The sequence below is a fragment of the Stylophora pistillata genome, chromosome 1 (genome assembly GCF_964205215.1).
Source record: "Stylophora pistillata chromosome 1, jaStyPist1.2, whole genome shotgun sequence".
NCBI lineage: Eukaryota > Metazoa > Cnidaria > Anthozoa > Scleractinia > Pocilloporidae > Stylophora > Stylophora pistillata.
The window spans coordinates 29398773-29416034 of record NC_142519.1 but is presented as its reverse complement, the minus strand read 5'-3'; the positions used below and the strand labels follow the sequence as shown (position 1 = coordinate 29416034).

Here is a 17262-nt window from a genome sequence, read left to right as displayed (position 1 = left end):
TAAAAAGGGCTATTGTGCCAACGTCGATTTACCCCTTAGATACGCAAATTGGTCTGGATTAAAAAGATTGAGGTCTGACCAAAAGTCGACCACACGGGACTTTACCACAGCTTCTGCAATCTTGCAAACAATACAAGTCAGTGATATTTGGCGGTAGTTCTCTATGAGATTTTTGCTCCCTTTCTTATGGACTGGAGTGATGTGGGCCGACTTCCATATACTTGGTAGTTGACCTTGAGAGAAGGATGTATTCAAAAATAAAGCCAGTGGAGATGACAACACTTGAGCACATTCTCTTAGGATGCGAGGTGATATGTAGTCGGGCCCGGGGGACTTGTAAATATTCAAATTTCTTAGCAATTTCTCAACTTCCGTGGCAGAACAAAAGATGTTACATAATTTCTCATCTGTAATATATTCAAGGTCGGGAAGTTTTCGTGATCCTCAACAGTAAACACCGATGAGAAATAAGAATTCATACAATTGGCAATGCTCAGGTCGTCGTTAAGATACGAATCGTTCACCTTTAAGGACGCTAAATCACATTTGACTTTTCTCTTTGATTGAACAAAGTTCCAAAAAGGCTTTGAACTGTTTCCGGTCTTTAGTTCATCTGCCAGATTGTTTATAAATTGCCTACGTGCAGAGTTGCACTCCTTCTTCACATAGTTGTTGAATTTACGATATTTGTTCCAATCAGAAAGAGCACAGGTTTTTTTTGCCCTTTTATAAAGCACTTTCTTTCTTCTACACAACTTAATTAGATCCCCGCTTATCCATGGTGCATTCGAAGTTCTCTTCGCTGTCCGCCTTGGGATACACTCGTTGACAGCAGATAAAAAAATATCAGACCATGCAGCCCAAATACAATCAATGTCAGTATCCATAAAGGCACAATGCCATGGAGTGTAATGTAAAAGATTCCTGAGGTGATTCCAATCCGCCTTCTTAAATGAATAGCTCAACTTCTGCGATTTCCTTTCAGAGAATGATTTTCTTGATAGTAGCATAGAGATCGAGTTATGGTCAGAGAAGGGAAGGCCAACTTTTAGATCGTAGACTAGGTCAAGAAACGTGACGAATACCAAGTCTAAGATATTTCCGTTGCGAGTTGGGTCTTTGACCAGCTGGAATAGAAAATTGTCGTGTATGATATCCGACAAAAAAGTAGCGTTAGGTGAATCCACAGAAGTGCAGTCGGTGTTCCAGTCGAATTCGGGAATATTAAAGTCGCCAACAAGGACCATCTCTGGGTTTTGATGAAGAAAGCGCAGTATCAAGAGCCGTTTGTAGATCCAACAGGCAGTTAATGCTACTGTTAGGCGGCCTATAGAAGACACCTAGACTAATTTTTCTATTCGCCGGGAATAAAATATCGACAAATAATAATTCGGAATCGAAATTAACATCTTCTCTCACAGACGCACGCAAAGTATCGCGTACAGCTATCAAAATACCGCCACCGCGTCGACCATTTTGAACACGATCACGCCTGAAACCGATGTATTTCACACGATTTTCCTAATCAATATCAATAAACCTGAATACAGCACAGCGAAAGGGAACGGAATAGTTCACATAAAATTGAATAAGATGACATCAAACAAACCTGGTAGGAATATATTAAAAAATAAATACAAACAAACAAGAAGCAAAAAGCTTAATATATCTTTCCTTGTCAATATATGGAAAAATGCGGACCGATTTGAAAAGAGCGATCGCAGGTAGAGGCACATTTCTATAGAAAGTCACAACTTGTTTAAATATAACTTAGTTATTGATATCTAGAGCCGAAGTTTCAATGTGGGCGTATAATAAAAATTAAATCAACGAAAAGTGTATCGAGACGTTTTTCAACGTTTGAAATTGAACTTGTAAATTTGATAAGGTTTTCTTTTAATAATAACTAGTGACAAAGGCGGATGTTTATCAGATAAGAAACAATTTAACAAAGGAAGTCTGACTCAGGCAGGTGGATACCGCCAATGATTTTTTATTGTTTCTTATGAATCATGGCATAAGCCATCTACACATTTCCCTTTGACAAAATAAAGTGATTTGTTTCTACGATTTCCTGTAGCTAAGAATAAGAGTGGTTTTCGCCTGAGTTAAAAATTTTCAGAGTTTCCTTGTTGGTGTCATTCTATCCCATTAATGAGTTTGGTTACACCTTTAAAAAAGGCCTTTTTTATCTACCAGCTTTTTCTCAATAATTTTAGACACATGCCTTAATTAAGGATTTTTCCAGTTTTAATGAAAACAAGCTTAATCAGCATCTAGGCTATGACTGGTGCTGGGGAAAAGATGTGAGATTTGACGCCACCATAGCGATCTAAAATATTAACGTGGTTGCCCTGCCTTAAGTTTTCCCGACTTCTGCGCATGTCTACGATGGGGAAGGCGACCTTCAGCGATGAGAAATTGACATTAAAGGATAAGTCATTATTTATCTATTGGGGTTAGAGGTGGAGTCGGAGAATTTTAAGAGGGATAACACGGTTTTCACGGGGGATTTGAGGGGAGACCAGTCGTCGCCAACAGAGTACAACTGCTTTTTCGTCACTATTTCTGTTCTGCTCTTTGATGGTACTTAGAGCGACCCAACCACTACGATTCTATTGTTTATGGTAAGCCTATGACTCAGTGATTTCATGTTTATAAAAGTGGAGGTTTTACAAGCATTTTGCGTTTCCATCAAACTAAAGATATCGTCAGTCTTTATTTGGTCTTTCATCATTATCGTCACTGGCAAGAGTTAGGTAGCCAGCCAACACACCGTTTACAAAATGTGAAAGAAATGTTACATACATGTCCAACTATCCATACTTATTTACACGTTGTTGTTGAAATTATGAACTAAGATAGTTCTTAAATTCGCCAAGAACATTAATCTGAGGCATTACAGGTAGGAACTGATTACATTCTCAAGCCTTGTTATGGGAAAAGAGAACTGAAACACTACTTTCTTTCAATAGCCTTGAACTAGCATAAACTTATGGCTAATCCATATACGAGTAATATCGCTGAGGTTTACAAAATCTTACGGATTTTGATATCACTTAAACCCAGGATATTTTTGTACATGATGGACAAACGTGACCTTTCCTTCTTTCTACATTGTTACAAAGCTTTTTAAAATTTGTTCAACATGGTGATACTTGAGGACCGGTTAAAAGTCGTTTCTATAAACTGCAGGCTGCTGCTGACAGCTTTCTCTTTGATCAGCTGTCAACACAAAACATTTAACTATGGGACCAAAGCAACAGAAGTGCGTTCTTTTTACGAATTATCCTCTAATCAGGGTTTCATGTTGTTGATCGAGCTCACGAAACATCTATACTTGCGTATTGAAGTTTTCCTGACGGACTTTGGCCCCGTGCTTGCTCTCTCTTTCCATAGCTGAGGAGCATATTATTTCAGTTCCAGAGATGGTGCATTGTCTGATTGAGATTGCTGTGGTGTCGGATAGTTTAAGCTTAGCTCTTCCTTTCCGAATTTGTTCACCAGCCATGCTATTGCTGGTATGGTCATAAAAGCCCTCCTAAACGGGCGCATGCGAAAAGCGTAAAGAAACTGATTGGAAGCAGAGTTGATCAGAATGAACAAGAACTGCAAGTCTCGGAGCCAGTGGATTAGAACGCAGTTGCATGTGTGACATAAGTTAATGATATAGACCATTACACAAGATGGGAAAGAACACAAAATAAATGCAACTGCTATCATAAGAAGAGAGTTTGTTGCCTTCTGCTCGCGTTGCTGTTGTTTTTCTCGTTCGAACTCGTTGCTCTGAACTTGTGCGGAAGTCTTCCTGTGCCGTTTGAGGAAGTGACACACACGGAAGTAAACGAAAACAAGAACGATCGAAGTGACAATAACTGCAGCGTTAGCAAAGATGAAAGCCAGTCTGAAGAAACCAACAACGAGATAGAGAAGGGGAAGACCAAGAGAGAGAATCCACAGAGAAACAGATACCTTGATTGTGCGACTTACGGAATGGTGTGCACGATTTAAGCGGTATGACCTAACCACTTGGTATCTGGTGACCGCTAATGCTACTATGCTGAGGACCGAGACCGTCAAAGTAAAAAAATACGACACGTGGACCACCCATTGAACATTCAAGAGTTCGTCTACCTTGAGGGCTTCTTTGACGTGGAAGTCAATGAAGATTGGATCTGTGATCGTTCCTATGATGAGGTCTGAAATGGCGAGGTTCAATACCAAATAATTGAATGAAGTTTTCAGCTCTCCGGTTGGGTACCATATCACAGCCCAGCAGATGAGTATGTTACCTGGCACAGTAACAAGGGTCAAGATAGCGGCCGCTACTGATGTGGTTACAGAGGTCGCGAATGGGGCCCACTGATCTTGGCAGTAGTTGGATTGGAAGACCATTTTTGTAAAAGTATGAGCCTATGAAATGAGTAAAGGCCACATTTATCAAACTTTGATTAACTGCAACCTTGCGATTAACTGCCTTCGAAACTCTGCTTGTTCTGTAAATGCAACTGTGTTACTTTCGGGTTTGAAACTCATTCTCTATCTGCGCTAAACCATTCAGTTGATTAACGCTAAAATGTTATTTTTCAAGTACTACGCTATGCACATGAGTGTTGTCCAATACTCCTGAATCGAAGCGACTCATAAGGCGTGGTAGTCGAGTCCTGAAATGCAACTTATTACTGGGACCGTGACTTAAAATATATAGTTAGAGAGGTAGGAGAAGAGTACCCTGAACGATTTCTCGAATCGTGAATGAGAGTTATTACTCGTACTTGAGTGGTTGAATGCATCACATTAATGGGACAACATCACATCCTCTGGTACTCACAGTAAGATTTCGAATAGGTGTATAACCTACCACCAATATACGGATCATGAACATTTTCCTTGCAACCATCCATCTCTCACGTGTTCATGTATTTTTTGAAATCCATCATGAGTCTCTTTAGTCAAATGGAACTCGCTACAAGTCACAGGGACTGTTTCAAATTCATTACTTTCCTCTACTGGAGTGCGAGAGTGATCAAGTAGTGCTTGATTGAAGTGACAGTAGGAACGTACAATTCTTCTCTCTGTGTACCTATAGAACGACGCATACTCATTTTGCCTCTTTGTTTGTTTTGCTGCGCGAGTTGTGGAATGTTTTTGAAAATATGAAAAAGTCAGAACGTGTAAATCTTCGCTGCCTGTGCTTGAAGAACAACACATACAGATACTGGCCTTTTTTTCCGTGCGATTTATCAAGAGTTGTTCTTTCTTTTTTCCTGTGCGAGTTATCAGTGGAATATTGTTCTCAGTATGAAGAAGTGTACCTGTGGTTCTAGAACGACGCATGCACACTTTTGCCTCTTGATTGTCTCACTGCGTGAGTTCTGGAGTTGTTTTAATAAAGTGGAGGGAAGTGTTGTTCTTCACTGCCGCTAGTTACAAAACGATGCATATAGATATTAGCCTCTTTGCTTATTTTGATGTGCGAGATATTGAATGTTTTCAAAACGTGAAGATGGAAAGATTCCACAAAATCTTTAGAGTTCCGTTCTCCTACCTCTCTCACGATATATTTGAAGTTCAACCAATAAGATGCCCTCCATAACCCGACCACGAGTCATAACTCCCATTCATGATTCGTACGAATCGAACGATTCAACAAACTATTTCATTAAGAAAGTAATGCCATATTACTAGTGCCTACATGCACGAAGCCATATCACGACAAGGCGAGTATGCCACTGTTCCTTACACGAAACCGGGAAGCAGTCATGACACCACGACACAAGACTGGATTGTTGAAGACTCACTAGCGTATCGAGGGCCAATTTTGTGGAACTTAGCGAATGAAAATACCTTTACTCTTAATCCTAACAAACTCACAAAACAACTCATGAGTAAAGACTATTTCAGGGACTTCAGCTTCGACAGCTTATCTGAATCTACCTCTCGAAACAGACAAATTGACAACGCTTATTTCTAAATATGTAATGATAAAATTTGATTTATTCTTACATCATGATTTTCGGTTCATGTTTATATCTTTAATTTGATCGTAATGATAATAACATTTTATTTACAATTACTTCTTAGGTTTATTGTATAAGTAGTAAGTATTTGGTTTTTTTCATTTTGATCGTACTATAATGAAAACGACCCCAAAAGCTTTTATCTTTAGTTCTTGCCGTGTATAAATAAGGCTTTTTTCCTGTTCTGTTCGTTTGGGGTGCCTTTCTCCTACCTCTCTCATGATGTGTTATACGGATAATGGTGCATTTATCGCATCAGACGGCATTCTCGAGTCGTATCAGTTACTGAATATTGGACATATGTAGAGTCGCGATGCGTCTAATTAGTTTCGTGGATAATAAGGGAAATACCACTCACCGACAGAGAGAGTTTAAGGTGACTGCTGTAGAACTTCGCCGATCACATATATGAAAGTTCTTTTCATCTGCACCCCTCTTCAGGCATGGTTTAGAAATGTCAAAATAAGATTTCCGCGAGCAATTTAAGAGATTTCAAGTGCTGATAATTACAAGGAAGTGAAATACCGCAAAACTACAAAAGTAGCACCATATCAGTTCGGGCTAAAGATGATTTTTTTTTGAATAAAGCGGCGTCACGATTAGCATGGAAAAACATGAAAACAAACTATTTCGCCCAGAGGGATCGGGAAAATTTTTTTGCTAGAGGATCATATTGGCGAGCGTATTGTAGAGCTCAAAACACGGAAATATCTGTTAAAGATAAATTCTGCCAAGGAAAAATTGCTTTATATGATTTCGAACTAATGATATCAACTGATGGCTTGGCGTAAGTTTCAAAAGTTCTGTATTCTCTATCTTCGCACTACGTGATCGATGTCAAGACTGTTTCGAATTGACACGTGTTTCCAACTCTTGCACTCTCTCTTTCGGAAAAACTATTTCCCTCAGAGGAATCGGGGAAAATTTTTTCGTTAAAGGATCATATTGGCGGGTATATTGCAGACCTCAAAACACGGAAATATCTGTTACAGATAAATTCTGCCACGGAAAAATTGCTTCATATGATTTCGAACTAATAATATCAACTAATGGCTCGGTTAAGTTTCGGAAGTTCTGTATTCTCCATCTTCTCGCTATGTGATCGATGTCAAGGCCATGTTTCGAATTGACGTGTGTTTCGAATTCTTGCACTCCCTCTTCCGGAGAATCTGGTGATTGTTGAAAATTTCCATTTTACCTCATTTTATCGTTAATATTTAATTAATTTTACGCTTAATATTCAATTATCTTCCGGTTTTCTCCGAAAATTTCTAGAAGTTCAAACACACCCAGAAGGCAGCTAACTCGCCCCCAAGCAATAAAAGATTGAAAGATTCATCATTTTGATTGGTTCTCGTGGTCATGCATATTGCTTCTCTTTTCGAATTTTTTCTTTGAAAATACCTGCAAAATATGTTTAGGCCATTTAAACCTTTTTATCTTTAATTGTTCCAGTTTTCCTCGACGGCGTTTTTCATTCTTTAATATCCTTTACCGACATAAACTTAAGAAATATTTTTATGTACACATATCGTTAAAACCTTTAAGGATGTTTCGAAGGGTCTGGGGTTTATTCAAAAGTCATAAGTACAAAAGTGATGTCACAAATTATCCCACGGAACGTTAACTTCTAAATACTGGTGATCTCAATTTCTTGAATGCACAATCATTAAAAGAAAACTATCGAACCCAGCCATCATACAGCATGTTCTCCCTGATGCTCTTTCTTCAGCTTTCTGTGCTAAATCCATGTGGAAATATTTTAATCGTTCTCACTATCTCAGAAATTTCTAGATTATTCCTTGCGGATCTCAATGTCCTTTGACTTTAGTTTGTTCGTTTGTTTGTTCTTCAAATACGCGTTCAGTTTTCAAGGGTTCGAAAATGAACTCAACCACACGCCGTAATCTTTTATCGAACAAATTGAAAACATTTAGTATAAGCAAGAGGTTATATGGGCTACCCTCATTTTCGTAGCGCACAGGACAAAAAATAGGACTCATTGACAGCTACAGAATTACACGATTTTCTCCTCTGTCTCAGCAAGTCAGCAACGTTATTTTTACCATTGCTGTTACTCAAATTTGGAACCACTTAGAACTCTTACCTACAACAACCTGAAACAACTTTGAGGACAAATCATAATAAGCAGTGTGTTTTGTTTATCTGTGAAGACTAATCATCAGAACTAAATTCTGTTTATCTGAGTTCCAGACGTGACAGGAAAAAGCTTTTTGATTTTCTCACGCCGAGCAGTCAGTCACTCGTGATGAAACGATATCCTAGACTAAATTGGCTCGTATTCAAATATATAAAGGCTGATAGTTTCTAAAGAAACTGTTTGGGGCTGCGTCGGTGGGGGTAACGAAATAATTTGAAAATATTCGCTCTGACGAAGGGCTAACGCTCGAAACGTCAGCTTTTATAATCGTAACGGTGGCCAATTTACCATTTCAACTTTGTTGATATATTCAAATTATTTCGTATTCAAATACCTTGCTTGTTCAAACCAGCCCGTGTTATCCTAAAGGAAAATTCATTACTTGACGAAGGAATTCCGCATTAAATTGCACGCGAAAATCGATATCGCACGACTCGCGAAGCGAATCGTGCGATATCGGTTTTCAAGTGCAGTTTAACGCGGAATTCATTAGTCACTAATGGATTTTCCTTGAATCGCATAATTGAATAAAAACAAGAAAAAGAAAAAGAAAACAGCATTACTTATAGTTGTTATGTATACGTAAATGCGAAACGATATCACTTAGCCTCGTTTTAACTCACAATTCCACGCTAAATACCTTGCTTCGTTAACTAATCAGGATGGGAGATCTTAGTCAATGATGCGATTCTATGTTAAACCTTATTTCAGATACACCGTTGTAAAGTTTGCTGTCTGCCTAGTTAGAATTGTAAAATTATACGTTGTAACGTATAATCTAGAGGAGACATTCGAGATCTATTACAAAAGGCAGATAGGAAGCTCTATTGAATCGTCATTTTATAATTGATATTTAGCTGTTTCTTATTTGACTTTTTTATATTTTTATTAACTAGTTCTGTAAGATTTTTTACATAAATAGGAGACCCTTGATATAGGGTCAACCTCTGGGTTTCCTTTTTCTTAATAATTATGTATTTACATGTTGTTCTGAAATAAAGTATTGTACAAGGCACGCTCCGCTGACTCCTGTTGCCCGCTAAGCAAAATTATTACGAAGAAAAAAGAGAAAAAATACAACCTCAGTAACTGAACTGTCCATTATCCTGGAATAAAAATTCGGAAAGGTTTAAAAATGTGTTTGTAAATAGGCTAGTTTTTAAATATAATATTTACATTACCATTTGTCTAGTTCTTTTTAATGTTTCTTAGATTATCTTTTGCATATTTTTTGCGTGACTCTTTTTAATATTGTAACTTGAGATATGTACTTTTATCTTGAGAGAATAAAAATTATTATTATTATTATTATTATTATTAACATTTTCGTTCGACAGACTCTGAGGGCGATTTTCCATGTATGTGCATGCTAAGATGTATAAAAAGTGAATCTTCAGTACGCACTAGGGTTTTGATCAGTGTGTAGGGCTTTGATCAGTGTGTAGGGCTTTGATCAGTGTGTAGGGCTTTGATCAGTGTGTAGGGCTTTGATCAGTGTGTAGGGCTTTGATCAGTGTGTAGGGCTTTGATCAGTGTGTAGGGCTTTGATCAGTGTGTAGGGCTTTGATCAATGTGTAGGGCTTTGATCAGTGTGTAGGGCTTTGATCAGTGTGTAGGGCTTTGATCAGTGTGTAGGGCTTTGATCGGTGTGTAGGGCTTTGATCAATGTGTAGGGCTTTGATCAGTGTGTAGGGCTTTGATCAGTGTGTAGGGCTTTGATCAGTGTGTAGGGCTTTGATCAGTGTGTAGGGCTTTGATCAGTGTGTAGGGCTTTGATCAGTGTGGAGGGCTTTGATCAGTGTGTAGGGCTTTGATCAGTGTGCAGGGCTTTGATCAGTGTGCAGGGCTTTGATCAGTGTGCAGGGCTTTGATCAGTGTGTAGGGCTTTGATCAGTGTGTAGGGCTTTGATCAGTGTGTAGGGCTTTAATCAGTATTTGAGTTGATGATAACATAGTAAATGACAGTTTACGAACTATTCTCTGAAAGTGTTTCACCTCAGCTACTATGTTTCTGCTGTCAGAGCCTTGGCGTACAGCCCATAGCTTCAAACAAATTTAACAATTTGTTTTCCTAAAATTATTTCATTATACCAGGAAAGGACTTTTATCTAAAGGTGCATATTCACCAGGTTTACCCTTCATTTGAAAGTACGAAACGACATTCTCCAGAGGAATAGTAAACATGCGCGTTTATTCGTCTCCCAAGCTCAAAATCTACCATCTCTCTTAATGTATCAACTCACACGAGGCTTGTACGACACAAGAAAATGCTATAGCTTAGCTCGCTAACGAGTTCTCTGATCAGTAGGCACTTAGTTGGTAGAGCAATCCAACTTGATGTTTCATGCTCGTTTAAAAATGGTTGACATCTTCCTTTATGTGACAACCGGGCTCAAAATTTAGCGTCGCTCTAAATCTATGACTTTCTCCGGTCCATCATTGTACCTGCTGTCGCTTTACGTGCCGCGTTCCAGCTGCGTCCTTGAAACTTTTCATGAAAAAGCTCTTACAACGCTGGAATTATTTTTAACTGCGTGCGAACAAATAATGTGCCCGAAGCAATCTTATCTTGGACTATATTCTTCACTGTTTTCCACTCACGTACAGTTTTTTGAAAGACATCTGAAAACCCAAACCGAGAATTGTAGGTGATTTCAGGTTCTTAGGGTCGAGAAAAAAAAAAAAAAACACTGATGTCGAGTGCCAAGGGAGGTGATCTTTTATAAAGGTGTATCCCAAACTGTATCGACAAATTATCATGCGAAATCAAATCAGTAGGAATCCATTGGTCATGGCATTTGTTTTACTTGCTTTGAATTACTAGAGAAAAAGTATCATCTTAATCTTTAACCATGAGCTATTTTTGAAATCACTGATACATCTTACTTTATTTCATTAGCTTAATGTTTGACCGCGACTCAGGCCACAAAACGTTCTTAGAGGATGTATTTGAAATCGAGGCAAGGATGATTCCTGGGGGAAACTGGAGACCAGCCTCTGCACCGTGGACGAATGTGGTAAGTCTGTGATAATCTCAATGCCTGTTGAAGCCCTAAATGTAATAACTTCCCTAAATGTAATTAAGGCCTAAATGTAAGTCCATAATGTAAGTACATAATAAAGTCCTAACTGTACTAAGCCTCAAATGAAATAGTTTAACTGTTCTTGTGCATTTACATTGAGATGTTAAAGCGAAAACTGTTGCACCAGAGAATCCTCTGACCAAAACTAATGGCGTATTGCGGGCTCGCTCGCTGATTTTAATCGGTTTTTTTTTTGTTTGAGACGTAGGCCGAGAAGCATGTACTAAAACCAGGAACACCGGAACACCCCGGAACACCGAATTTGACGGTGTAAAAAAATAAAATGTAGATGTAATTTGTTTACCCACGTAACACGAAAGAGCTTAGAAGAAAACTCTTAACCTTGGGATCCTAAAGAAAGTTATGAGAAGACAAATCCGAATTTGCAGAAGCACTGTAGCAGTTGTAAATGAACAATGTAGTTAATTTAATATTACCCCCAGTGTTGTTTACCTATTCAGACTGGGAACAATCTAAGACGTAGGAAAGAGCTGAAGCAGAAACTGTTTCCAAACAGAATTTACATAAAATTCAACATTTCCTATATTGAAGGATACAACCCGTTAATCGACAGCAGATAAAGGCGTATTCTTTGCATTTTCTTCTCAATACATAGGACATTAAGTGACTAGAAGGAAACACACATGACTCGCTGCAACTCTGAGTTTCGTGCGTTAAGCACTCATCAGGCAGATTTTATTTTGAATATATAATCAGTTGAAATTATATATTCTATTGAGTGTGTATGACAATTTCAGCGTGAGAAAATCAGTCAAAGTTGAAAGAAACAACGGTAAACGACTTCGAGTTAAGACAGATTTTACTTTGACTTTGTCAATGAAGGATTTGATATAAAGCAAAAATATCTCGCTCTAATAAGAATCAAGAATGATTTATTTATTTATTTGAGAATCGAGAAAGAGAGCCAGCTGTGATTGCAGCACAATAAACCCAAGAGGGTGGATTAAACTTTTTTTTTGTTTTGACTCTCTTCTGCCCTTTCTGCGACTTCGTAAGTCATTGTATGTGAGAAGTGCAGAGGCGTATTTAGTTAAGTTTAAAACAGAAGTATAAAGTATTTGAATAAGCTTTGCGTTTGAAAAGTCTCCAGTTTTTCTTTTCCCTTCTTTTAATTCCTTGTACAGATTTCTATAAATTTTCTTTTACTTATCTTGCAACAGCGGTTGATTCTTGATGTTTTCGATGAAAATTTTGCGCGGGGAATTTGTGCGTGGCTGGCCAGTGGCTCGTTTCTCGAAAGTGCCGGTAACTTAATGGGCCCGAAGCCATGTTTTAAAATACAAAGATTTAAAGGGTAGGAAAGCAGGTTCTGGCAACCAAACCAGTCCTTTTTGTTTCTGTAGCGAATAGTTTTATTGTGTCATTTTCAATATTTTTGAAATCCCCATCTTGAATGAAAACAGAACAACTTTACGGGTCCGTTAAGTTACTTTCGAGAAACGGGGCCCAGATTGATCCACTCGCACATGCCCAAAGTTTGACCGCTGGTTTCAGTGATTGTACAGTTATGCTGTACAGTCAGTGGCACCTACCGCGCTAGCTTCGTCTAATCTCAGTCAACACCAGGCTTTACACTTACGACTGCAATTACAAAGAAGAAGAATTGCAATGGGACATTCGTCATCCCTTCTCGCCGCAAATAAGCTGATGTCTACGTCTAAAACAAACTGAACATCTATTAGCTTATCACCATCGTTGACTATGCCTTTGTCGGCTTCAATTTGCAATTCTGGCTCCGTTTCGTTCGTTCAGCAGCCATGTGTAATCCTTTAGCTATATCTGCAGTCATATACGTGTCGCCACGATCGTCGACGATACTATCAGGTCCACTTTTTGCGTCAATGTCATCCTGATAATCAACAGTATCATCCATTTCAAAATCCTACTCCATATGCATTTTATTTGCATAATCCTCGGAAGCTTCTCCTTCTTCACCACCGTCCTTGTGATCCGTATATTGTTCCAAGTTGATAAAGTGTTCGCCGTGGTTCTTAGCAAAATGTCTAAAGTACACGGTAGCTGTTGAAACACTTGCTGAAGAACTGAATACATGCTGCCCACCAACTCCAAGAGTGGACATTATTTGGAGGTTGATGTTGTACAGGTTTGCTGGTGCATACATTGTTATCTGATCCCCATAGGTTCCATCTCTAGCCATATGAGTTAAATGGTCGTCCCAGCAAGCGAACTCATCATTCCTCAAATGCTCCAAAAGAGGGAGGCCGTCGCTATCGCCTGGATTACTTTCTAAGTGCACTAAAATTTCCTTCCTCATGGTTTTAGCGCGACTTACTCTCAATAAGGTTGTCCCTCAGAGAGAAAGCCAGCATCCCCGCACCAGATCATTTCGTCCTTTCAAATTCCACAACCACTACTTTGCTCACCTCTGATGATTTTAACATTCGACGCCCCTCGTAATATGGTGCCTTATTACCATGGTCTTCTCTTACTGATATCCTTTCGCTGGCACTCCAGTTTCGCACAGCAGCTGAACGCATTCAACAAAGTCTAGCAGGGCTTCAGCGACGTCGTCTGCTAAAGAAGAGGGTTTCCTATTCCCTTCAGAGTTTTCACGATCTTTATAGGCCACACACCTATCCAACAATAATGCTAGTGTAGCGGCCGCCTTTACCGATTAATAAAGGGACGCGAGAAAACTGTAGTGAAGCAACCACAAGTCTAACAAAATCAGGCTGGTCCGTTTATTTAAGGCTTGATAGACGATAACTTGATAAACACGAACTAAAGATTAACAACAGTTCGATCGAAATTCAACCATACTGACCGTCAAAAACTGTTAGGTTCCAACACAAAACACGAGCATGTTCCTCCTTAAATTCTAGCTACATAAAGATTTTTGTCACGGTCCTAAAGCGGTTCAGAGTCCACGTGCGAATCCAAAATACCCGCATAAAGAGATCACGTGACGTAACAAAACTAAAGCTGAGAAGGCGTTACAGCTAGCAATGCTGAAACCGTAACGGCTAAAAAATTAAATCTTCTGTTAAATCAAAGCAGGTATTAGCGTACTACATTCGATGTAGATCTCAAAGAAAACTGTCGTGGTCCTTTAAATTCCTAATGACATGTCCCCAGGGCATATTATTAATAGATGCTAATGACTTTGCATAGCAAGTAGAAAGATACTGATTGATATCAGCGAGGCCGCAATGTGACATGAATACTGGTCAGAGGTTTTTTTGGCGCAACAGCTGTTACTTTTTTGTGTGAGATCTCTTGGACTGTCAAACGTTTATCAGCTAAATAGCGTAAAAAAGGTCGATTTTTTTCCCGTTTCACAGCATGGTGATAAGATTGACGAGAAAGAAAAGATAAAATGTCCAGAGGGATGGGAGTGGACTAGAAACTGGCAGGTCGATGACAATAGAGCTGTAGACGGCGAAGGTATCGTTCCGACTGAAATTTTTTATTACTTTTAACACTTGTGTACACTTTTAAAATCCTATAGCAATTACAAATTGAGAATCGAACGACAAGACCAAGACCGGTCATTTTAAACGTAAACACTCTGATGCACTCCTCCTCCTGAACAACGCTGTCCCTAAGGAACAGCACTATGCTCAAATTTTTTTTTTTTTTAACAACAAAAGGCATCTACAATTTTGTTCATTAAAAAATACCTGTTATCTCTTGGCCACTCTGCCCACTTGACGAACACAGGGCTAAATTACGATGCCAATTATAGTGCTTTGCAAATGGTTCTACTGTATGTACTGATCTGGCCGGACAGGTTTGTTCAATCTCAAAACAACGCAGTTTATGACCAAAGGAAATTGCAAATGGATTCAAGAAGGCTAATTTGTTTTCAACATGACTGCATTTGCAACATACGTGACGCATAAGTTAGTCAGTTGATATCTTTGCTTTACTTTAGGATGGGAGTATTCCGTTGATGTATCATACGGAGTGTATGGTGCCATTCAGAAGGCTTACCATTTGGTGAGGAGAAGGCGATGGGTCAGGGAGAGATTATTGAAGGATCCAAAGGCTGTTATCAAACAGGTAGGTCAAAAACTACTGTGTCTTGATCTGAGTTACAGTAATTAGGCTGTGCTCGTGTATGGAATATATAGAATCTCGTAAGCTTTGAAATCAAGCTAAGCAGTCACCGTTAGCAAAAAAGTTAATTTGGTAAGCCTTACATTTAGATTAGAAGGTTGCATCCAATTTTCAAAACTTGGCGAGACTAACTTTTTCGGTTTTTGAGAATCTCAATGAAAACCATCAATATGGGTATTTTCCAGCTTTAGGTCTTGTTTTCAGTCAGAAAAATTAAGGGTTTCTCAGTTCCACATGCTAAATGAGATTTATCAGGAATGCTGAGAGAAATTTCGCGAGAGGGTTGTTGGCTTTAAAGGCTGCTATTGGATACTGGTGCATGGTAATTATAACATGCTTCCACATGACAAACGCACTTTTTCTTTTTTTAGAAAGAGCTTGAAGAGTTCGAAAAGGAAGGATGGGAATATGCTCCAATTTTTACGGCCAAATTCCACCACAAAGAAAGGAAGATTGATTTCGTCAGGCGTCGGCGATGGCACCGAAGAATGGTTTCAAAGGGGGGAAAGGACGCCAAAGTGTCCATGCCTCCTGTGTGTCTTCTCGAGCTTGAGGACGAGGTGAGAATCTGGAGCTGTGTGAGTGCGATCGTATTTTTCATTGATGATTAAGATCAAAATCCAGAGAAAGCTTAATCTATAAACTAAGCAACCAAATCAAAGTAGGGGTAAGATTCATAAAGGGCTGATGAAGATCAAAAATACGCCTAAATGAACCTGGTTGTTTACAGCCTTATATGATGTGATTGGTGAAGAAAGTGGCAAGAGTTTCATGCATGTCACAAGACGTAGAAATAATATTATGGACAATGTAGGAAGTATGACCCAGTATAGCTGCTCTAAAAGCCAATGATTATTTTCTGCTGTTCGAATATGTCTGTTTTCTGACCTGATTTAAAACTCGAAAGACAAGTGTTCTCGCAATATTCTTTTATTTTAAACAGGAGGAGAGCAAAAGTTGTTTGAGGAATATTCCAAGAATGTTTGTCACTTTTGAAAGTAAGTTAAATGATTAATAGGTTTTTTATTCAACTATTTTTTATTTATCTATTATAGCTTTCTAATCCTGAAATAAAATGAAATCTGGCCAACATTGAGTGGTAAACCTCAGTTTCTTCAAAAATGAATAGGGCACGAACGAAAATCCAAGAATCATATGGGACCAACAACAGGCTATTTACACAAGAAGTATTCTTAAAGGACTCAGCAGCTCATCGAAAGAAAGCAAGTAGTTTGAATTTAGACTCATTTTGTTCGTGTTTTCAGAACCACACAAGTATCAGATGTGGGCCTACATCTATCAAGCACGTAACCTTCTCGCCATGGACGAAAGTGGGATGAATGGTAAAGGAAATATACGAATAGCTTTTTTAAACGTAGAGAATTTTCCATTTTATATGATTCAATGAGTCATTGACATTGACATATATATAAGCTTGATTCTTTTGTTTTCCTCAAACATTTTATATGATTCAATGAGTCATTGACATTGATATATATATGAGCTTGATTCTTTTGTTTTCCTCAAACATCAGATTCCTACGTCCGCGTGGCATTTTGCAAGCAAAGCGCTGTAACAGAGGTGCTGACCCAGACTTTATGTCCCACCTGGGACCAAACGCTCATATTTGATAATGTTGAAATCTATGAGAGTGTGGAGAATATCGCCAAGAGCCCACCAAGTGTAGTGGTAGAGGTTTTTGACAAGGACACAGTGGTAAGTTTAGATGTAATAAAAGTAATAAATAAAGTTGGGATTCCTAGAATCATATCAATGGTGAGAAATAGGTTTTTTTGTGCAGATATTTAGTTATAATATGAGGAGACTACTGAATTAAACTTTTATGCCGTTTGTAATGGTTTTGTTTGATAATTTGCCGAGAAAATCTTGAGGTTTG

General features: G+C 38.6%; 2 protein-coding genes across 2 annotated transcripts in view; one reads left to right on the top strand and one right to left on the bottom strand.

Annotated features, from left to right (window-relative positions):
* The window catches only part of LOC111319647 (myoferlin-like), an 87006-nt gene that overhangs the window by 55178 nt on the left and 14566 nt on the right, over positions 1 to 17262 (top strand). Inside the window, exons 32-38 of the mRNA XM_088752060.1 lie at positions 11081 to 11198; positions 14588 to 14690; positions 15181 to 15308; positions 15737 to 15925; positions 16309 to 16363; positions 16631 to 16708; positions 16900 to 17081. Coding sequence (XP_088608186.1) covers positions 11081 to 11198; positions 14588 to 14690; positions 15181 to 15308; positions 15737 to 15925; positions 16309 to 16363; positions 16631 to 16708; positions 16900 to 17081 — 853 coding nt within the window. The remainder of the gene's footprint in view (positions 1 to 11080; positions 11199 to 14587; positions 14691 to 15180; positions 15309 to 15736; positions 15926 to 16308; positions 16364 to 16630; positions 16709 to 16899; positions 17082 to 17262) is intronic.
* LOC148742005 (adenosine receptor A2a-like) lies at positions 2697 to 6516 on the bottom strand. Its single transcript, XM_088753015.1, has 2 exons — positions 6379 to 6516; positions 2697 to 4413 (listed from the first exon to the last, which is right to left on the bottom strand). Exon 2 carries the CDS (start codon positions 4393 to 4395, stop codon positions 3412 to 3414), a length of 984 nt encoding a protein of 327 aa, XP_088609141.1. The 5' UTR covers positions 4396 to 4413; positions 6379 to 6516; the 3' UTR covers positions 2697 to 3411.